The 22,203-nt window shown below is 43.1% G+C and overlaps 1 protein-coding gene across 2 annotated transcripts in view; it reads right to left on the minus strand.

Moving 5' to 3' along the window:
- The window catches only part of LOC143776550 (A disintegrin and metalloproteinase with thrombospondin motifs 2-like), a 793,125-nt gene that overhangs the window by 511,821 nt on the left and 259,101 nt on the right, over positions 1 to 22,203 (minus strand). For both annotated transcript variants that reach the window (XM_077266022.1, XM_077266023.1), the window contains exon 4: positions 7,340 to 7,542. In XM_077266022.1, coding sequence (XP_077122137.1) covers positions 7,340 to 7,542 — 203 coding nt within the window. The remainder of the gene's footprint in view (positions 1 to 7,339; positions 7,543 to 22,203) is intronic.

Consider the following 22,203-nt stretch of genomic DNA (forward strand, 5'->3'; position numbering starts at 1 on the left):
GCCAAAGTCGCGTTTCGTATGACGTGATTAGCGCCATTTTTTCAGCCAATGAATGAGCGTGGGCAGAGTGATGACATAGGTGGAGAGAGAGAGAGAGAGAGAGAGAGATTTAAAAAAAAAAAATATCTTCACTGGGTTTCGTGTTTCGGCCGAAACCCGACTTTTCACTGTGGTCGGCCGATTTCACTCGACTCGACTTTTAAGACAGTCGGGTTTCACAAAACCCGACTCGACCCTAAAAAACTAAAGGTCGCTCAACCCTACTTATGACCATGTGATATTTCAGTTTTTCTTTTTTATTAAATTTGCAAAAATTTCTACATTTCTTTTTTTTTAGTCAAGATGGGATGCAGAGTGTGCATTAATGTAAAAAATGAACTTTTTTGAATTTACCAAATTGGCTGCAATGAAACAAAAAGTGAAAAATTGAAAGGGGTCTGAATACTTTCTGTACCCACTGTATGTGGGGCTCATGCTGTATATCAGAGCCTATGTAGTGCTTATGCTGTATATAAGAGGCTATGGGAGGTTCATGCTGTATATAGGAGGTTATGGGGGTACATGCTGTATATCAGAATCTATGTGGGGCTCATGCTGCTCATTAGAGGCTATGTGAGGCACATGTTGAATTTCAGAGGCTAAGTGAGGATCATCCTGAATATCAGAGGATATGTGGGACGCATGCTGTATATAGGGAGGATATGTGGGGCTCATGCTGTATATCAGATGCCAGGTGAGGCACATGCTGAATATCCAAGGCATCTGAGGCACAGGCTTAATAAGAAAAACAGCAAAAAGTGAGAAATTATACATTAAAATGTAACGTTTAAGGAAATAGATAAATAAAAGTAAAGTGCCTCCAGTGTTTCTGACTGAAGGTCTGTCCTCCCTCACATGTATAAAATATGTGAGCTGTCTTCTCCTGCAGTAAGAGAAGCCACGTTAAATAATGCAAGGTCGATAATCATGGGGTGGAAACTATTTTGAGCTACAGATACATTTTAAAAAATGGTCCTCCCAATCATGAAAGTACAAACTATATGTGCATGAGTGCATGGGACAATAGATGCGGTCTGAATTAGTGCTAGCAGACTAGGCAAATTCCTTTATCCTGTTAGAGTCTAGTATTAATTCCACTCTCCATAGAACAAGAAACAATGCGCAACATCCAATAGGTGATATGTGGAGACATCATATAAAAGGATGAAGCATAGGTCAGGTAAGAAAAGGGTAATAAATCGGAGCGGTCTCACCGTTCCTGTAGTCCACTTTCACACAAGTACCTTCATGAAATGTTCCCCCAGGGAAGAAATAGGACGACAGTTATCTCTATCAGTCCCTGTTGGGCTACCTATAGACTGATCCCTAATACTCCCGTCCTGACAAGGGCAGTCCACAGCTACCCCTAGGCTGAAAGGCCCTGCACTTTCCCTTATAAACACATCTCATGCTGAATAGTGTTGAGCGATACCGTCCGATACTTGAAAGTATCGGTATCGGAAAGTATCGGCCGATACCGGCAAAGTATCGGATCTAATCCGATACCGATACCCGATACCAATACAAGTCAATGGGACTCATGTATCGGACGGTATTCCTGATGGTTCCCAGGGTCTGAAGGAGAGGAAACTCTCCTTCAGGCCCTGGGAACCATATTAATGTGTAAAATAAAGAATTAAAATAAAAAATATTGCTATACTCACCTCTCCGACGCAGCCTGCACCTTACCGAGGGAACCGGCAGCGTTGTTTGCTTAAAATTCACGCTTTAACTTCCTTACGCGAAGTCCCGGCTTGTGATTGGTCGCGCGCCGCCCATGTGACCGCGACGCAACCAATCACAGCAAGCCGTGACGTAATTTCAGGTCCTTCAGGATTTTAAAATTACGTTCCGGCGTTGTGATTGGTTGCGTCGCAGTCACATGGGCGACGCGACCAATCACAAGCCGTGACGTCACGGGAGGCTGGACACGCGCACATTTTAAAATGCGCGCGTCTCCTGCCTCCCGTGACGTCACGGCTTGTGATTGGTCGCGTCGCCCATGTGACTGCGACGCGACCAATCACAACGCCGGAACGTAATTTTAAAATCCTGAAGGACCTGAAATTACGTCACGGCTTGCTGTGATTGGTTGCGTCGTGGTCACATGGGTGGCGCGCGACCAATCACAAGCCGGGACTTCGCGTAAGGAAGTTAAAGCGCGAATTTTAAGCAAACAACGCTGCCGGTTCCCCTCGGTAAGGTGCAGGCTGCGTCGGAGAGGTGAGTATAGCAATATTTTTTATTTTAATTCTTTATTTTACACATTAATGTTGTTTCGATACCGATACCCGATACCACAAAAGTATCGGATCTCGGTATCGGAATTCCGATACCCGCAAGTATCGGCCGATACCCGATACTTGCGGTATCGGAATGCTCAACACTAATGCTGAATATTAGAGAATATATGAGGCACATGCTGAATATCAGAGGCCATGTGGGGCACAAACTGTATATCTGAGGCCATGAGGTGCACATGCAGTATATAAGAGGCTATGTGGTTCTCATGCTGTATATAGGATGGCTATGTGGGCCTCACAATTTATATATAGGGAGGCTATGTTGGGCTTATACTGTGTAAATGGAGGTAACGTGGGGCTCACGCTTTATATAGGAAGTTATATGGTGGTTCATACTGTATATATGAGGTTATGTGGTCATATGGTATAAAGGGGGCTGTGTGCAGGCTCATATGGTATATAGGGGGATGTTTGCATACTTAATTCTGCTCAATATTAAGTTATATTAATTATAATGATTTTATTTTATATGAATCTTAAAATTGTATGTTAATATTAATATTAAGGCTACTTTCACACTAGCGTTAACTGCAATACGTCGCAAATGCGTCGTTTTGCCGAAAATACGCATCCAGCAAAAGTTCTTGCTGGATACGTTTTTTCGTCATAGACTAACATTAGCGACGCATTTGCGACGCATTGCCAAACGTCGCGTCCGTTTTGCGACGCTTGGGCGTGTGGTAGCGGACCGTCGGGAGAAAAAAACGTTACATGTAACGTTTTTTGCTCCCGACGGTCCGCTTTTTCCGACTGCGCATGCGCGGCCGGAACTCCGCCCCCACCTCCCCGCACCTCACAATCTGGCAGCGGATGCGTGGGAAAAATGCATCCGCTGCCCCCGTTGTGCGGCGGAGACCACGCTAGCGTCGGGAACCTCGGCCCGACGCACAGAGACGGGTTGTTCCCGACGCTAGTGTGAAAGTAGCCTAACCCCTTTAAACCCCAAGGCTGTTTGCACCTTTACGACTAGGCTAAATTTTTCAATTCTGACCACTGTCACTTTATGAGGTAATAACTCTGGAACACTTCAACGGTTCCCACTGATTCTGAGACTTATTATTATTTGTGAAAAAAATGGAAATTTGGTGAAAGCCGAGTGTCCCACAACAATCTCACATGTAGAACAGTCACATCGGGAGATGTAACCGCTCTACCCGGCCTCCGGTGATGCACTGCTGGAGGGATTACCTCCTGTCAGTGTATCACTGAGAGTTCACCAAAGTTTGTGCTCTCATGTATGGCACCGCTGCATGAGAATTTTCTCACGCAGTGGTGCCACAAGCGAGAACCGGAGCTGCTTAGCTGATGTACTCCGGTGAACTCTCACAGCAGCGCAGTGATACACTGTGGGAGGATTACCTCCTATCAGTGTATCACCGGAGGCCGGGTAGAGCAGTCTCCCGATGTGACTGTTCTACACATGAGATTGTCATAGGACCATCTGGATTACCTGGACTACGGCGGACAGGGAGTATATGTTGGTTTATTATTTTATTTTTGTTGCAGGAGATGCGGGCGTTGGGGATTAGGTGTTTGAGTATGATTGTTTTTTTTTGTTTTTTTTGTTTTACAATTAAACACAGTTGCCGGATGATGGGACTACTGTCCCATCATCGGCTGATGCAGCAGACATAGCCGAATGGTAGTAGTCCCATCAGACAAAACCTGGCTACATACACAGACACCCGCAGACAGACACCTGCACACACACACACACACACACACACACACACCCGCAAGCAGCCGCAGACACCCGCATAGACACTTGCACACACTCAGACACCCGCACACAGGCGCAGACACCTACAGACACCCGCACACACACACACATCCGTAGACAGACACGCACATATTCTTCGCTCACACATATTCTCTGCCCACACACATTCTCCGCCCACACACTCTTCCTCCTTCCTTTCTGCAGCATTTATGGCACACAAATCTGCAGCAAATCCGCAGATCTTTTTACACCTGCGGTTTGGCTGCGTATTTGACTGACTCAATGTAAGTCAATGGGTGCAGAAATGCTGCAGACCCGCAAAAAGAATTAACATGCTGAGGAAAATAAAACACTGTGAATCAGTGCGGAATTTTCCACAGCATGTGCATGCCAATTCTAGATTCCCATTGATTAACATTGCTTGAGCACTCCTTTGTGGATTTGGTGCAATTCCGCACAGAAAAAACGCTGTGGATTCACAACAAATCCCTAACGTGTGCACACAGCCTTATTCAAAACTGAAAATAAAGATTAAACAACAACCACAAGATGGATTTAATCACCCAGGTATCACTTTAATCAGTACAACGCGCCGACCTGACACTGTCTGTAGGTTACTATGCACAATCCTGCTGACAGGTTCACTTAAATGCTATCCAAACATGTGAGTGTTTCCATTGGAAAACAGTAAGGCAAAATAAACATTGACAGGATGACATACATACCTGTGGGGTCAGTATTTTATTTTTCCTGTTATTTTGCATGAGACTGTATTTATATATTGTTATCATTGTACCCAACTGCATGACATACCCATGTAAATGTATTACTTTGCCATTCTGCACATATTTTTCAGGTCTCCTATATAGTGTGTTCCCTTCTGTTTGTCCTACACGGTCTTTATTTATTGCTCTTTTATGGGTGTTAGATTTAATAAAGTGTTTATAATAAGAGTTGAATGCTGTGTAGCTTTTGTATAAATGTGCAGTACTTTTTCCTTGGTACGTAGCTGTTCATTTTGAGCTTTGGTGTGTGAGATGCTGATCTGGATGATGTGATGAAGCAATATCTGCTGGGTGACAGACACCCAGACACATCTAATATCGGAGCTCGCACACACCACCTGCCTCCTAAGTTCCTCACTTACAGCGGATCTCCAGATGACATTTAGAAACCGTACACTGAAATTCAGATCTGACATTTTACAAGGACAGTAATTGCATTAGCAGTATCTTGGTTGCCATGGTAACAGCTATAGCCTGGTCAGAAGTTTCTTCCCATTGTCCAATGAAACAATAACTAGTCTGAAACCTGTTAAAAACAAAAAGATCTCACTACTATTTTGGGGTGACAGATTGCCTTTAACAAAGCTGGAACTATAACCATCTCATAGAGGTGTCCAGGCTGACCACAATAGTTAACACCTAAACAGTAGCGTCTTCTGATGAGAATGGTTGAAGAAAATTGACTTACAAGTTTACTGCAGTTAGCTAAGGAAATGGGAATCCAAACCGTAGTCAGCATTTTCTGTAACAATGTACTACCCAGCAGAGGAATGGCATGCATGGATTTCGTCCACGAAGAAAGACTCTCCTAAAAAATCTGGAGACTACTGGGACTTCATACTTTGGAGTGATGAGACCAAGATAAATGTTTTTGAAACTGTTCGTTTCAAAACTGTTCTGGCTCTAAACACCTAAACTGAGCAGTGACTTTCGGAGCACCAAGCAAGCACTGGAGCCATCTTGGCAAGGTCATAAACTGCAGAAGACTGACCGCAGCGGTGCTGCGAGAGATGAAGAAGTTGGCTGGTGAGTACAATATTTGGGGCAGGTAACTTATTAGTGACACCATTCCAGTGGTAAAATAAATATTTAAAAAATCTGGAGTGGTGCTTCAAGGAGAATGAAAGGGGTTCAATAAAGTTGAAGAAGACCTCAGAGTGCTATACAGATCTTCTCAAGGCAATCTAAGGCTTTGCAGTACTTGCCAATCGTTATGAATTGAAGCAAATCTAATTTTGTACAAAAATTCTGTAAGCTGGCAAATTGAAACTTGAGAAAACGCACTCATCTTTATTAGAAATGCATTAAATAACTTAATCATATTTATAAAAGCATTAGTTTTCTATTTTAGCATTAGTATTAAACTCGATGGCACAAACTATATTATCCAGTACTGCTTCTGTTGCTTCATTCACACGTCTATGTTGCAGGTACGTGTTGTATCCGTTTTTTTCACGGATAAAACACATACTCACAAGAATAAAAAGGACCAAATCTATGAGTCCGTGAAAAACGCATGCTGTCCATATTTAACATTGCAAACAATAGGAGAAGCGTTTCAATGTACTAATTTATCCATACATGAACAACACTGATGACACACTGATGGTAAAAACAGACACATGGACCCACTGTGTGAATGAGGCTTTTAGGGATCTAAGGAGTTACACAGCCAGGCAAGACGTTCCCGAGTCTAGGCCGATGCAGAAAAATGTTGGCTCTACTCCTTTTGGCACACGATGTTATCTACATAGCACAAGCACCTCATATGTATGGCAGATGGTTACAAAAGGTCAAACACCCCACAGCTGACAAAAAGCTGGGAGAAACTGATAAACTAAATATACAAAGCTCTGAAAACCAAAATAACAGGTCTAAGAGGCAAGAAATCTGAGTTATTTAATAACTCCTGGCAAGATAAAATTGTCATTATTTTTGTTATCTTTATATAATGTTTGATTGAAGATCAAAGACTGATATGTTATTCTTTCTTTGGGCTCGCTCACACGTGCGTATCAGATAGCACTCGGATCAATGTTCTTCTATGGGGCAGTGCTGCTTTTATCATACATGTCAACATGAGAAAAAAATCACAGCATGCTCGAGTTGCTGCACAAATCAGATGGTGCCCACCCATTCAAGTCTATGGGTGCATGGAAATAATCAACTGCATTCGGATGACAACTGAGTGCAGTCTGATTTTCGCGCACTGACAACTGAGAAGATGGAGAAATTATGTAATCCATCTCCTCCTCATCTGCGCTATGAGAATCAGATCACACTAAGCTGAATCTCTGAGCAAACGCAGATAAGACTTTGATCAGAGTGTCATTACCGTAATAGATCCGATTCTCCCAGAGGAATCTACGCTTGGGTGATCCTGGCCTCACAAAGATAAACTGTTGGCTTTATCAAAGATCTGACTCCAATTTTAATATCTATTTATGCTCCATCAAATAGAATGTTAAATGAATCATGATAAAATCACTTACAATATTTAGAAGTGTCAGAAGATACTTCTGCACATATTCTTTTCCATGAAATCGGACAACTGAGTCATCAACTCCAAGCAAGACTTCAATGTTGTAATCATGGTCACTCGCATGTCTTCGACTTCTTTTTCGAGTGCTGTTGATTTGCTCTTCAATACCGTCAATGATATTTTCAAGAATATTAGTGCTAAGGTATCCAGGTTCTGAAAACAGAAAATCCAGAATGTAAGACTATACATGAAATGGATTTTGACCACTCAGTTTAACGAGGACCTGTCACTTGCTAAATAAAATTAGTTTAATACCTTGTAAAAATACCGAGCTCCCACGATTCTCATGCTCTTCCACTTTGCACTACGTCACTGCATTGCAGAGATATTAACATTAGTTGTCTTTTTTTTTTTAATTCTTTATTAATGCACAAAATTATAACAAAACATTTTTGACATTGGAAAGTGTCACTTACAGAAATAAAATTAACCCTCTTATGACAATAACATCATATGGCATCAAATAAGTGAAAATACACTTACTTTCATTGCTTTTTTAAAGGAAAATGTGAAATCTTTTGCTAGTGGTTCAGCTGGGCGTTTCTTCAGAGTCTTCCCTGGGGGGCGTGCACTTTCACCCCACCCTTCCATACATGGCCAATCACAGTTCGGCAGTGTCTGAGACTGCTAGGTCAGCTGCCAAGCTGTGATTGTCAGACTCTTGAAAGTAGGTGTGAAAACGCACGCCCCCAGAGAAGATGCTGAAGAAATGCCCAATGAACTACAAGCAGAGATTTCACATACTGCTTGTAGTAAGAAACAATTGAGAATATCTACTCAATGGAGTGACACAACATAAAATTGGAAAAAAGGGCAGAATCAGGGGAGATCAGAGATTTTTACAAGGTTTGTAACAACTTTTTTTTAGCTCTTTACAGATCTTCTTTAAACTGAACCTACTGATTGGAGGCTCAGACATTCAACAACATCATGAAATACAGTTCTCTAACAAGCTCTCTCTCAAAAAGTGCAATTCCACAGGGGTTTTTTTTGTTTTTTTTCCATGTTCACTAAATACTAAAACTGAACTGCCATTATGATTATCCAGGTCATTACGAGTTCATAGACACCAAACATGTATAGGTTCTTTTCTTTATTTAAGTGGTGAAAAGAAAATCCAAAATTTGTTTTAAAAAAAAGCGTCATTTCTGAGATCCGTAGCGTCTTCATTTTTTGTGATCTTGGGGTGGGTGAGGGCTTATTTTTTGGGCACAGAGCTGACGTTTTTATTGATACCATTTTGGAGTAACTACATTCTTTTGATAGCCACTTACTGCAACATAGCTGCGACCAAAAAACATAATTCTGATGTTTTTGAATTTTTTTTCTCATTACACCGTTTAGCGATTTGGTTAATTTTATTTTTATATTGACAGATCGGGTGATTCTGAAAGCCGCGATACAAAATATGTAGTTCCATACAAAATTATTATAATATCAATATATTTTATTACAAAAAATGTTAAAAACCATAATTTAGTAATTAATATAAAAGAAGCAAGGAGACCCTAGTAAAAAAACATCCTAATCCTAGGCACAAAGCTGTATAATCATGATGTCACCATGGTATTAATGAAAAAGCACCAATACTAGCACACAATAGTATGGTGTGCGCCCATATATGGCTGGCTTACATTAACATATAGTATGAACCACCATACATCAAAGAGTAATACTAGTTTCCATATAGACAAGTGTTATCCACACGGGAAGGAAACAAAAACAATTGTAGTGCACATCAGGTGCAAAGTACCTTACCCATGGTGCAAGTAACCGGCGCCTGGGACCCTGGATACCCCCAGGGAGTATACTTTACTGTCCTTATACCTACATGGGTAGAGTTAGATATTTATTTAAATCTACATATGTTTTATGTGGGATCCATGTTATCTCTGAGTGTTTTTTTTTTTTTTATACAAAATATGTGTATGTTTGATTTTTTTTTTTTTTTTTTTAATGGGTCGAAAGGGGGATGATCTTTTAGTTTTTTTTAATATTTTTAAAAACTTTTTTTTTTTTTTTTTTTTTTGCATGCTTCAATAGCCTCCATGGGGTCATGTGACAGGGTCACCGATGTGTGGGATTAGCAGCGTGTTTCCGGTAAGCGCAAGTTAAATGCCACTGTTAGAGATTAACTAGTGGTCCAAAAACAAATTTGAATTTTAACCTAAATGTCTAATCTATCTAATTTATTAATCAAATCACTTTTCTAATACACTTGATTTAAACATTCCCTATTGTATATGCTCTACTCCATCTTTCTAACTATTTTTTTTCTTCCATTCAGATAACGGTTCATTTGAAAATCCCCAGAGCATGATTGGTTACTCAAATAATACATCATCAAGGGGTTGAGGCTTTGGTAACTTCTGCAGCTTATTTCCACACCCTGAAACTAACATAATCAGCGACCTACGTTTCCTTGGCTGGGATAGTCCCTGCTCTGCTGTCCCTGCATAGTTTTTCAATTCTGATGCATGCTTGGCATACAGGTAGACCAGGAACCAACCCAGCATCCTAAACAGGCTTCATAGTGAAGTTATCAGTGACGTTTGTTTCAGGGGCTGGGCTTGTATCTGCTCTCCACCCGTGCAACATTCTATCCTTTTCAATGCGCACTTACAATGTGCTCTATTGCTGGCTTGTCACTTGTCATTGGAGTCGACAAGGGAGCGCTCAGTGTCAAAGGAACATAGACCAGTGAGTAGGGCACACCCACTGAGCATGCTTTGGAATGGACATATAACACTTGCTCAGTATAGCAAAGACTAGACCAGCCCCTAAAATGGACGCTACTAATGAGTAGAGATGAACGAACATTTCAATATTTGGTTTGGCTCACGATCGCCGACTTTGCAATATTTGCTAATTTAATCGTCGATTTTATTCACCGAATATAGTCGAACATACACAGCACAAAAGTCGGTGTTTTCCATGCTGTATGACAGCGTGGGAAACACTGGTGTAGAGCTTCTGATCGGTAGTGAAATCATCTGCCAGAGAGCCGCGGTTCCCACGCTGTCAGAAGACAGTGTGAGCACACAGCTGTGATCCGAGGTATAAAGTTTACCTCCAGTCATTGGTGTCAGCTGATGGGTCTACAGCTCCCATCATCCGACACCTGCTGCCGCTAACAACAGTGAGAGCAGGAGCGGCGGATGGGAGTATTCATCAGCCGCTCCTGCGCTGTAAATAAATGATTAAGAAAAAAAACCTGCGTGGGGTCCCCTGTATTTTTGATAACCAGCCAGGCAAAACTCACAGCAGGGGGCTGCAACCCTCAGCTGTCAGCTTCAGCAAGTCTGGTTATTAAGAATAATAACTCAAGAATCCACTTCCAGTTCAGAATCCGTCCTGGATCCATATCAGTTAGGAAAACTAAAAGAAATGGTGGCTAGTTTGGTGTTGGCTGTGGACGCCACTTTGGGAGTGACAGTTGCGCCGCCATCTCCCGTTACTGAAACAGGTTTCTTTAGGAGGGGTAACCACATGGCTAGATCCTTTTCTAAGAATGTGGAGTTTACAGAGGTGTTACAGAAAACATGAGAAAACTCATACAGATGCTTTCAGAAGTGTAGCCAAATGGAGGTGTTATATCTTTTGACAGCAGAGCAGGTGGCTATTTGGTCTACTCCACCAGTGGTAGATACACTGGTATCTCGCTTATTTAAATTGACCATTCGGCCTCTTGCTGAGATTGCTGTTCTTAAGGATCTCTCAGACAAGCGTAGAGTGTCTGTGGCGAAGTCCACATTTGAGGCAGCAAGTATGCCCTTTGTCCAGTCTTTTCTGCTACTTGGGTTTCCAAGGCAGTAATTTTGTCAGCTAGGCGTTTGCGACAAAGTTTCTTGGCTGGTTTCCAGAATCTAGGATTAGCGGAGATCGCTAATCAAATTGCACAGACAGGGAAGTATCTCTGCTCAGCATCTTTAGATGCAGTGGAATGCTCTGCCAAGGCGGAAAGTTATTATGTCGCAATTCACTGCATGCTGTGGCTCAAGGTTTGTAGGGCGTTAGCTTCAAAGAAATCTCTGATGGGTAAACCTTTCCAAGGGTCTTGCTTATTTTGCTTCTTTAGTCCCGGGCCAGTAGTCCCTTTCGAAGGCAAAAGGCCTTATAGGTGCATCCCTTTTGCCAGTTTCCTGCACCAGACGAGTTAAGTCGGTAGGTTAGACCAAAGGTCTCCCTGGAGTCCAGGACAATTATCTTTAGAGCGACACTTGCTGAACGCCCCTCTGAGTCAAGCTAGGCTCTACGAGTCCAGAGGTAGTAGAAGGGTTGATGCTTGATGGGCGGCCCCATTTGGGGTTTCTTTCCAGTTGAGTGACCGCCTCTTCCCTTTTCAGGATGCATAACTGGGGTCAGGGAGGTCATCTCTTTGGGTTACAGAATAGAGGTCATCTCTGCTGGCAACAGAATATAGTTCACCGCTCTACCTCAAAATTGTTTCTTTTGCTCTGGCCCTCGTGAATCTCCCAGGCCAAGAGCCAGTTTCGACCAGATGATAACTTCCCGACTTCAGAGCGCTTCAAGGGGTTTTATTCAAATCTATTCATTATCCTTATAAAAAGGCGACTGGGTGAGACCTATTTTAGATTTACGGCAACTGAACAGATGAGTTTGGCTTAGTCACTTCAGGATGGAGTCGATCCGGTCAGTGGTCACACTTATGGAAACTGTAATTTCTTTCTTCAGTAGATGATCGAGATGCTTATTTGCATGTGCCAATTTTTCCATCCCACAGAGTTTTCTCCTTAATGAAGATATTGTTTCATCTTCCTTTTGTCCAGCACCATCACATTCAAAGGTGAAGGCTCTGCACAGCTTGGACGTTGTTAGAGCCGTAGGGTGCAATTTATCAGGCCACTGACTCATTTAGCCAGTCTCATTCCTTGTTTGTTATACCATAGGGTCCTAGTAAGGGGTAAGCCACTTCTACAGCGACCATTGCCCACTTGATCAAGTTTGCTATTGTGCAGGATTACAAGGCTAATGCCAGGGTGGCCCAATTTAGGATTAGGGTGCACTCCACGCAGGCAATAGGAGCTTCCTGGTTGGTCTGGATGGCAGATCAGCCATCTGCTTTAAAGCTCTGTAAAGCAGGTACATGGGCATTAGTGCATACTTTTTCTAAGTTTTACAGGGTGCACACTTTTGCTTTGGTAGATGCAAGCCTTGGTAGGGAGATACTGCAGGCGACAGTAGATCAGACTTCCGCATAAATTGTAACGGAAGACCAGGTGGGAATACTATGAAATTTAATACTATCGCACGGTCGGAAAGCTTTAGGATGTCGCATGGATGTGTCCCCTGTAGCACCAGCGTCCCGGCACGCTGCTCCTCGCCTCCTGGCAGGGACACTGACTGTGCGCAGTTACGCCAATATTGTGCTTAGGATGCGCGCGCACATGCTCCCTCTTTCATAATGGATCTGTGCGCCTAAAGTGACCCCAGGCAATGGCAGTGAGACACTTCTTATTTAAGGCACCTCCACCTGCATGGAGATGCCTGTGCAATGTTTTTAGCTTGTTCCCAACATGCTTGCTAGCTCTGAGGTCCCTGTCCATTAGTTCCCCCTAGTGTCTGTCCAGCTTTAATCTCCGTGCTAGTAACTGCCTTGTCTGTATATCAGTCGCACCCACCTGCACCTGCCGTACCAACGTGTATATTAGCCAGACCCGCCTGCACCTGCTGTGCAAGTCTGTATATAACCTGCAACAGCCTGCACCTACCATGCAGTCTGTATATCAGCATGACCCGCTTGCATCTGCCATGCCAGTCTGTATACCAGTCATACCCATCTGCATCGGTGGTATCTGTGTTCCCATAGCTCCCAACCATCCCTCATTGTGCGGGACTGTCCCGGTTTTCAGCCTTTGCCCCGCACAGGACGCTCTGATCCCGTGGACAGCAGGACTGACACGCCCCCTTGTGTAGTTAAGCCATGCCCCGGGCCCTTACCCTTCTGTATGGCTGCCTGCTTTCTGCGCACAGGACCTGTGATGAGGTCACAGGAGGGGAGGAGTCAGGGGTCACTTGATCGGCAGATCGGGACCTCCATGGATTGCAGGACTCGGCTGTGCTGGTTGCTGCCACCTTGCCACATGGTCCTGCAGGAGGTAAGTAATGCCTTGTATGGGGTCAGGAGGTGTACAGTGTGGATGTAGCAGAGCCGCGTGTGTGCGAGGTGTATGGAGCGGAGCCGCGTGTGTGCGAGGTGTATGGAGCGGAGCTGCGTCTGTACGAGGTGTATGGAGCGGAGCCGCGTCTGTACGAGGTGTATGGAGCGGAGCCGTGTGTGTGTACGAGGTGTATGGAGCGGAGCCGTGTGTGTACGAGGTGTATGGAGCGGAGCCGTGTGTGCGAGGTGTATGGAGCGGAGCCGTGTGTGTGCGAGGTGTATGGAGCAGAGCCGCGTGTGTGCGAGGTGTATGGAGCAGAGCCGCGTGTGTACGAGGTGTATGGAGCGGAGCCGCGTGTGTACGAGGTGTATGGAGCGGAGCCGTGTGTGTGTACGAGGTGTATGGAGCAGAGCCGTGTGTGTACGAGGTGTATGGAGCGGAGCCGTGTGTGTGCGCGAGGTGTATGGAGCGGAGCCGTGTGTGTGCACGAGGTGTATGGAGCGGAGCAGTGTGTGTGCGAGGTGTATGGAGCGGAGCCGTGTGTGTACAAGGTGTATGGAGCGGAGCTGTGTGTGTACGAGGTGTATGGAGCAGAGCCTTGTGTGTACGGAGCGGAGCCATGTGCAAAGTGTACGGAGCGCAGCCGCGTGTGTAGGAGTAGCCATGTGTGGCCATTATATGGTATGAAGTATCATGTGCGGCCAATATACAGTATGGAGCATCATGTGTGGTCATTATATAGTATGGAGCATCATGTGGGGCCATTATACAGTATGGAGCATCATGTGCAGTCATTTTACAGTATGGAGCATCATATGGAACCATTATACAGTATGGAGCATCATGTGCAGTCATTATACAGTATGGAGCATCATGTGGGGTCATTATACAGTATGGAGCATCATGTGCAGCCAGTATACAGTATGGAGCATCATGTGGGGTCATTATACAGTATGGAGCATCATGTGCGGTCATTATACAGTATGGAGCATCATGTGGGGTCATTATACAGTATGGAGCATCATGTGCAGCCAGTATACAGTATGGAGCATCATGTGGGGTCATTATACAGTATGGAGAATCATGTGCGGTCATTATACAGTATGGAGCATCATGTGGGGTCATTACACAGTATGGAGCATCATGTGCGGTCATTATACAGTATGGAGCATCATGTGGGGTCATTATACAGTATGGAGCATCATGTGCGGTCATTATACAGTATGGAGCATCATGTGGGGTCATTATACAGTATGGAGCATCATGTGCAGCCAGTATACAGTATGGAGCATCATGTGGGGTCATTATACAGTATGGAGCATCATGTGCAGCCAATATACACTATAGAGCATCATGTGCAGCCAATATACAGTATGGAGCATCATGTGTGGTCATTATACAGTATGGAGCATCATGTGTGGTCATCATACAGTATGAAGCATCATGTGTGGCCAATATACAGTATGGAGCACTGTGTGGCCATATTTTTTTGTTTATAATTATTGTATATGAAACAGTGTGATCAGCAGTGCTAAATGGGTGTGGTTGGGACGTGGATATGGGTGTGACTAATTATGAATGGGTGTGGTCAGAGGCGCGGCCTAAAACTTGCCGCGTTGCGCGCTGCAAACTTTGTCCCTCTTTCCCATCTTCAAAAGTTGGGAGGTATGGTGTTCCTGCTATGACTGCCTGTATCAGCTGTACTCTCCTACCGAATCGTTCCAGCTACCTATCCCTGGGTGGTCAGCTGACATGCGTCTGTGGTTGGTCCTGGAGTAGCACCTGGTGTCCATCAGGAGCCAAGCCTAACTCCACCGTCAGGGGCTCTATTTAAGAGTAAGGTGCTCACCTAGTCACGCCCCTCTAGGCTCTCCTCGGACCATGGCACAGTGGTTCCATCATCCCAGTTACTTCCCCCAATAAGACGAACAAGAAAAATAGATTTTTTATTTACTGTAAAATCTGTTTCTCTAAGTCTTCATTGGGGGACACAACTCCCTTAATTGCCCAGTTATGGTGTACAGATATGTTTCACCTACTGCTTTCTCACAAAACTGAGGAAGCCTGCTCCAGCAAGCAGGGTATAATCTGCTGGGGAAGAGTCAATTTTATTTAACTGCAATAATAGTGTCAGATTCCAGGTGGCGGCAGACTGTTCCATGGTTCTATGTCCCCCACTGAAGACTACGAGAAATAGATTTTACGGTAAGTAAAAAATCTATTTATGACAACTACACATGCAGTTAGTAACTGCCATATCGGACATTGCTTTATGGTGCAAGGAGCACTTATGGAAAGACTAATAGAGCAGGCTCTCTATAACACTGTGTGAATAGTGTCTATACAGCATAATAACTAGGGGCATTCTTGTTCTTGAGTTTGTAATATTCCAAACACTGGAGTTGTAAAAAAAAAAAATCTGTAAAAGGTGTTATTTTAATCTAATGCCAAGCTTTTTAAAGAAAAAGAGAAAAGCATCTGCAACACAGGTATCAGTGATTGAGCAAAAATGTCACAGAATGCAGACATAGTAGAGCATGTGTAGCACTGCGAGATCCTCATGTATTTTCTGTAACAATCTGAACTTAAAGTACGAAACTTAATGGAGTTGTCCAGTGAAGAAATACTTTTCTTTCTAAAACCTCCCAAAATGGTGTACCAAAATAAAAAGACTCGTCTCATCAGTCGCGGAAGGTTCATTCATAGAAAAGCCTTGTGCAATACATTTCCATACATGAAAATTGCACTTTTTCAGGAATGAGTCAGTCTAGTACCAGCAGCATCAGTATTCCTAGATTTATAGCGCTCTCAAAATTGCTAGAAATTAAGCACTTTTTTTTCAAAACTTTTAGGGCAGGTTCACATGTCCAATTTCTCCACATCCTCAAAATAAACCTTCCAAATATTCTGATCAGTTTTATCAGTGTGGCATTCGCTTTTATCGGACATGGAGAGAAAAAAAAAAGTTTGTCCACCTTCTCGACTCTGTCAGTCTATGATCAGCATGCACTAGGATGACATCCGAGGGCGGTCGGATTATTTTCACACACACATAGACTTGCATTACCAATTTTGATCTGACACTTATCAAAATCAAACATGTCTTCGAATTTTTTCCGCAGACCACTCGGTCTAAGAAAAAAATATCGGCCATATGCACAGCCCCATTGGATTTCATAGGTATGAGTGTGATCTGTGAACATGAGCACTTATTCTGGGGAATGGTCTATTCCATGTGCTAAACTGCCTAGAAACAAATAAAATATATCTCACAAGACTGCATGCCACTTCATTCACAGAACAACAGGCATAGTGATCATATGAACTATTACTTAGGAGATGCAAATCAAATAACAAATGCAGCTCTGCGTCGACATTCTGACTTGGATGAACCCTCTACATGGGTGGTCTTTGATGGTGTGGCATGCGAAGGGCAGCATTACCAAGAGCTCCGTGTTGTGTCCTCATTGAAGTGGTGAGGTCTGTCTCCACAATAAGCCAAAAAAAAGAAAGTATACTGCAAGATTATCTTGACACGAGCTTTCCTAGGAATGCTTACAGTATAATGGGAGCCATAGTCTGGGCTCACACTAATACAGTGCTCTCCATCAATCACTGTCAGGGGTTCATGTCAGGCTCTAGGACAGCTCTATTTCCATGGGAACCCCAAGTCCTCGACCGAGACACTACTAGTGTGACACTAGCCTCTGGGTCCATTTACACTGAAAGATAACTCCTAGAAACACTTGTTTCACAATAATTAGTGATGAGCGAATATACTCGTTACTCGAGATTTCCTGAGTACGCTCGGGTGACCTCCGAGTATTTTTTAGTGCTTGGAGATTTAGTTTTCATCGCCTCAGCTGAATGATTTACATCTGTTTGCCAGCATAAGTACATGTGGGGGTTGCCTGGTTGCTAGGGAATGTCCACATGTAATCAAGCAGGCTAGTAGCTGTAAATCATCCAGCTGCGGCGGAAAAAACGAAATCTCCGAGCACTAAAAAATACTCGGAGGTCACCTGAGCATGCTCAGGAAATCTCGAGTAACAAGTATATTCCCTCATCACTAACGATAACACTGTGGTACAAAGAGGTCGACGATCACTTGGTGAATGAGCAAAATGCTTGTTCGTCGAGTGACATTTACTGCACGATGCAGAGCATCGTCCTGTGTGAGGATCTGTGGAGCCGAGAACAATGGCTGCCTATGAGCACTGAAACAATCAATTAGTGCGTATCTGAGGATGGCTCAGCCTGTGTAAATGATCAGCAAACAAGCAGCCGGATGTATCGTGCCACAGGTTGGCTTGTGTCAATTAACTTAGGGTACCGTCACACAGTACCATTTTGATCGCTACGACGGCACGATCCGTGACGTCGCAGAGATCGTATGATTATCGCTCCAGCGTCGTAGACTGCGGTCACACGTTGCAATCACGGCGCTGGAGCGATGCCGAAGTCCCCGGGTAACCAGGGTAAACATCGGGTTACTAAGCGCAGGGCCGCGCTTAGTAACCCGATGTTTACCCTGGTTACCAGCGTAAACGTAAAAAAAACAAACAGTACATACTCACATTCCGGTGTCTGTCCTCCGGCGTCTCAGCTTCTGTGCACTGTGTAAGCAGCAGAGCCGGAAAGCAGAGCGGTGACGTCAGACGTCACCGCTGTGCTCGCTTTCTGGCTGGCCGGCGCTCACACTGCAGAGAAGCTGAGACGCTGGAGGACAGACACCGGAATGTGAGTATGTACTGTTTGTTTTTTTTACGTTTACGCTGGTAACCACGGTAAACATCGGGTTACTAAGCGCGGCCCTGCGCTTAGTTACCCGATGTTTACCCTGGTTACAAGCGAACACATCGCTGGATCGCTGTCACACACAACGATCCAGCGATGTCAGCGGGTGATCAGGCGACGAAAGAAAGTTCCATACGATCTGCTACGACGTACGATTCTCAGCAGGGTCCCTGATCGCTGCTGCGTGTCAGACACTGCGATATCGTAACGATATCGCTAGAACGTCACGAATCGTACCGTCGTAGCGATCAAAATGGCACTGTGTGACGGTACCCTTAGAATCCAGATCACTTCCATCTCGAATACAATTGAAAATGGACTGAGTTCCATGTGGCTTATATTATCGTTGCCAAGCAGAACACCCTGCATTCAATATTGCTCCAAATAGAGATCGACCTCATTAATGAACTCAACTGCAACATGTAACAAATATTTGGCAAACAGAATCAATTCCTTTTTCAATCAATGCAGGCATCTGATCAGACGTGCACGCTGTAATTGGACCTTCACAAGGCCTCCGATTCCTTTCTGCAGAAATGGGGATTTATTTTGACCTCCTCACACTTTGCTCATATATGTACATCCGCCAGCTCAAACCCTAGTGTACATTATTAACAAAAGTCTATGCTACCTTCATAAAAAATACATGGAAAATGTGTCAAGAGAATAAAGGAAAACCTGTGACCTCAAGTTTTTTTGTTTGTTTGTTTTAGAGAAAGACTTTTCTTTATTGCCAAGACATCAGATTTTATTTTCTGAACCATACGGAGCAAAACATTTTTAGTTGTTAAGCTTTGTTTTTTCCATCTTTTTTCTTTTAAACTTTTTTTTTTTTCATCAACATATCCGAATAAGGGTTTGCTTTTTAGTGCCATGAGTTGTAGTATTGAACGACATCATTCATTTTATATATACTGTAGTGAAAAACAGGAAAACAAATTCAATTTAGGGTGAAACGGCTATTCTAACATTGTTTTACGATGTTTATTGTGGTACACATGACATTGTAACATGATTCTGCAGGTCATTTAAACACCAAACTTACAAGGTTTATTTTATATCTTAGAGCATAACAAAATTCATAAGCTTGTAAAGAAAAAAAAAATTTGCAGCCATTTTCTGAGACCTATAACTTTTACATTTTTCCATCCATGGTGCTGAGTGAAGGTTTGTTTTTTTGCGCTGAGCTTCAGATTTTATTGATACCATTTTGGAGTGCAATCATTTTTTTCTTCTTCTTTTCAGTGTTTAATGTATGGTTTAAATACCTATATATTTTGATAGATCAGACTTTTTCTGACATGACAATACCAAATTTGCAAATATGTTTTGCTTGTTTCGACTTAGTTTCTTTTTTTATTTATTTATTTTTGAGTGCAGAAAAGGGGGAAGATTTTAATTTTTATAACTTTTTTTATTTTTTTTTCCATTTTTTTATTTTTTTTTAGTTCACTTGTGAGACTTGAACTGATTGTATGATTGCTTATACTAGAGACTGCTATTGCAGTATTTAAGGTAATTGTGGTCCTCCTATGAGGTCCAGCCTCTGGCTAAGATGACAGCCTTCAGAGGGTGACTGACTGCAATAGCAATCCATCGGCTCCCCGAACTGGCGATTGCACCATATAAATGCCTGAGTGATGATTCATAGCGGCATCTAAATGGTTAACAGCAACAGTGATGGCAGTTTGCTCCTCCAGCTGCTGCAGTTACAAGCAGATGTTGGTTATGAGCATCTGCCAAGTATGACGCACGCTCAGATTCTGAGCCCTCTCCACATTCCCCCCCCCCCCCTCACAATGAGCATGAACATCAAAGGTTGTTCAGCAACAATCAAAGACAACAATCAACTTCAATCATGTGGATTCCCAAAACTGTAAACCTAGCCCTGTTACATTCCTCTCTCTTCTAGGCTGGTGAACTGTCTTGGTCCCAATGTTTTGGTCACATTTCCCCTCCTCACAGCCTGTATGGATTGAGTGCTTGCTAACACATATTTGTAGTGGCCGAGCTATCTGTGTGTGGATGTAGAGTCCGTATGTCTTATGCCGTATTGCTTATGTATTTGGAGGTGTATCAGATTAGTGTCCGTATGTGCGTATTTACAGATGCAATGAAAATTATCCAACCCCCATTGCAAATTAGGTTCATTTTTATCAACAGTCATGAACTTTCTGAAGTTTGCAACAAAATATCACAAACAATATCAACACAGACAGTTTTGACATTCCTGACAAAGCGCCATTTTTCAAATTTGACACGTGTCAGTTTATATAGTAATAACTTTAGAATGCTTCTTCCAATTCCTTTCATTTGTGAAATATTTTATATCATTGTACTTAAGTCACAAATACACTCACTGGCCACTTTATTAGGTACACCTGTCCAACTTCTTGTTAACACTTAATTTCTAATCAGCCAATCACATGGCGGCAACTCAGTGCATTTAGGCATGTAGACATGGTCAAGACAATCTCCTGCAGTTCAAACCGAGCATCAGTATGGGGAAGAAAGGTGATTTGAGTGCCTTTGAACGTGGCATGGTTGTTGGTGCCAGAAGGGCTGGTCTGAGTATTTCAGAAACTGCTGATCTACTGGGATTTTCACGCACAACCATCTCTAGGGTTTACAGAGAATGGTCCGAAAAAGAAAAAAAATCCAGTGAGCGGCAGTTCTGTGGGCGGAAATGCCTTGTTGATGCCAGAGGTCAGAGGAGAATGGGCAGACTGGTTCGAGCTGATAGAAAGGCAACAGTGACTCAAATCGCCACCCGTTACAACCAAGGTAGGCCTAAGAGCATCTCTGAACGCACAGTGCGTCGAACTTTGAGGCAGATGGGCTACAGCAGCAGAAGACCACACCGGGTACCACTCCTTTCAGCTAAGAACAGGAAACTGAGGCTACAATTTGTACAAGCTCATCGAAATTGGACAGTAGAAGATTGGAAAAACGTTGCTTGGTCTGATGAGTCTCGATTTCTGCTGCGACATTCGGATGGTAGGGTCAGAATTTGGCGTAAACAACATGAAAGCATGGATCCATCCTGCCTTGTATGGAGCATCTTTGGGATGTGCAGCCGACAAATCTGCGGCAACTGTGTGATGCCATCATGTCAATATGGACCAAAATCTCTGAGGAATGCTTCCAGCACCTTGTTGAATCTATGCCACGAAGAATTGAGGCAGTTCTGAAGGCAAAAGGGGGTCCAACCCGTTACTAGCATGGTGTACCTAATAAAGTGGCCGGTGAGTGTATATAAAGAGATGACTTGTATTGCTGAGATACAGGAGTATTTATTGAACACTGAATGATGAAGGAAAAATAGTTTTGTGTTTCTATATGGAGCTTAGAAGGAATAAGCCAGCCAGTTTTTCATCATGTAATGTCATAGACCTAACGGAAAAGAGAAGAATTAGCTGGGTAGAAGGGAGTATGAGCAATTGTAATTACACAGTGCTATATAATATAATGACTACAATATATTAAGAGGATACACATTTTAATAGGAGGAATGCTTCTTTAATAAAAGCAACAAATGTAATAAGAATTATTTTTATAAGTATTTGATCCCTTGCTGATTTTGTAAGTTTGCCCACTGACAAAGACAAGAGCAGTCTATAATTTTAAGGGTAGGTTAATTTGTAACATTGAGAGATAGAATATCCAAAATAAAATCCAGAAAATCACATTGCATAAATTAAATGAATTTATTTGCAATTTGCAGTGAGAAGTAAGAATTTGATCCTTCAGGCAAACAAGACTTAATACTTGGTGGCAAAACCCTTCTTGAAAAGCACAGAAGTCAGACATTTTTTGCAGTTGATGATTAGGTTTGTGCACATGTCAGGAGGAATTTTGGTCCACTCCTCTTTGCAGATCATCTCTAAATCATTAA

Source organism: Ranitomeya variabilis, chromosome 5 (genome assembly GCF_051348905.1).
Source record: "Ranitomeya variabilis isolate aRanVar5 chromosome 5, aRanVar5.hap1, whole genome shotgun sequence".
NCBI lineage: Eukaryota > Metazoa > Chordata > Amphibia > Anura > Dendrobatidae > Ranitomeya > Ranitomeya variabilis.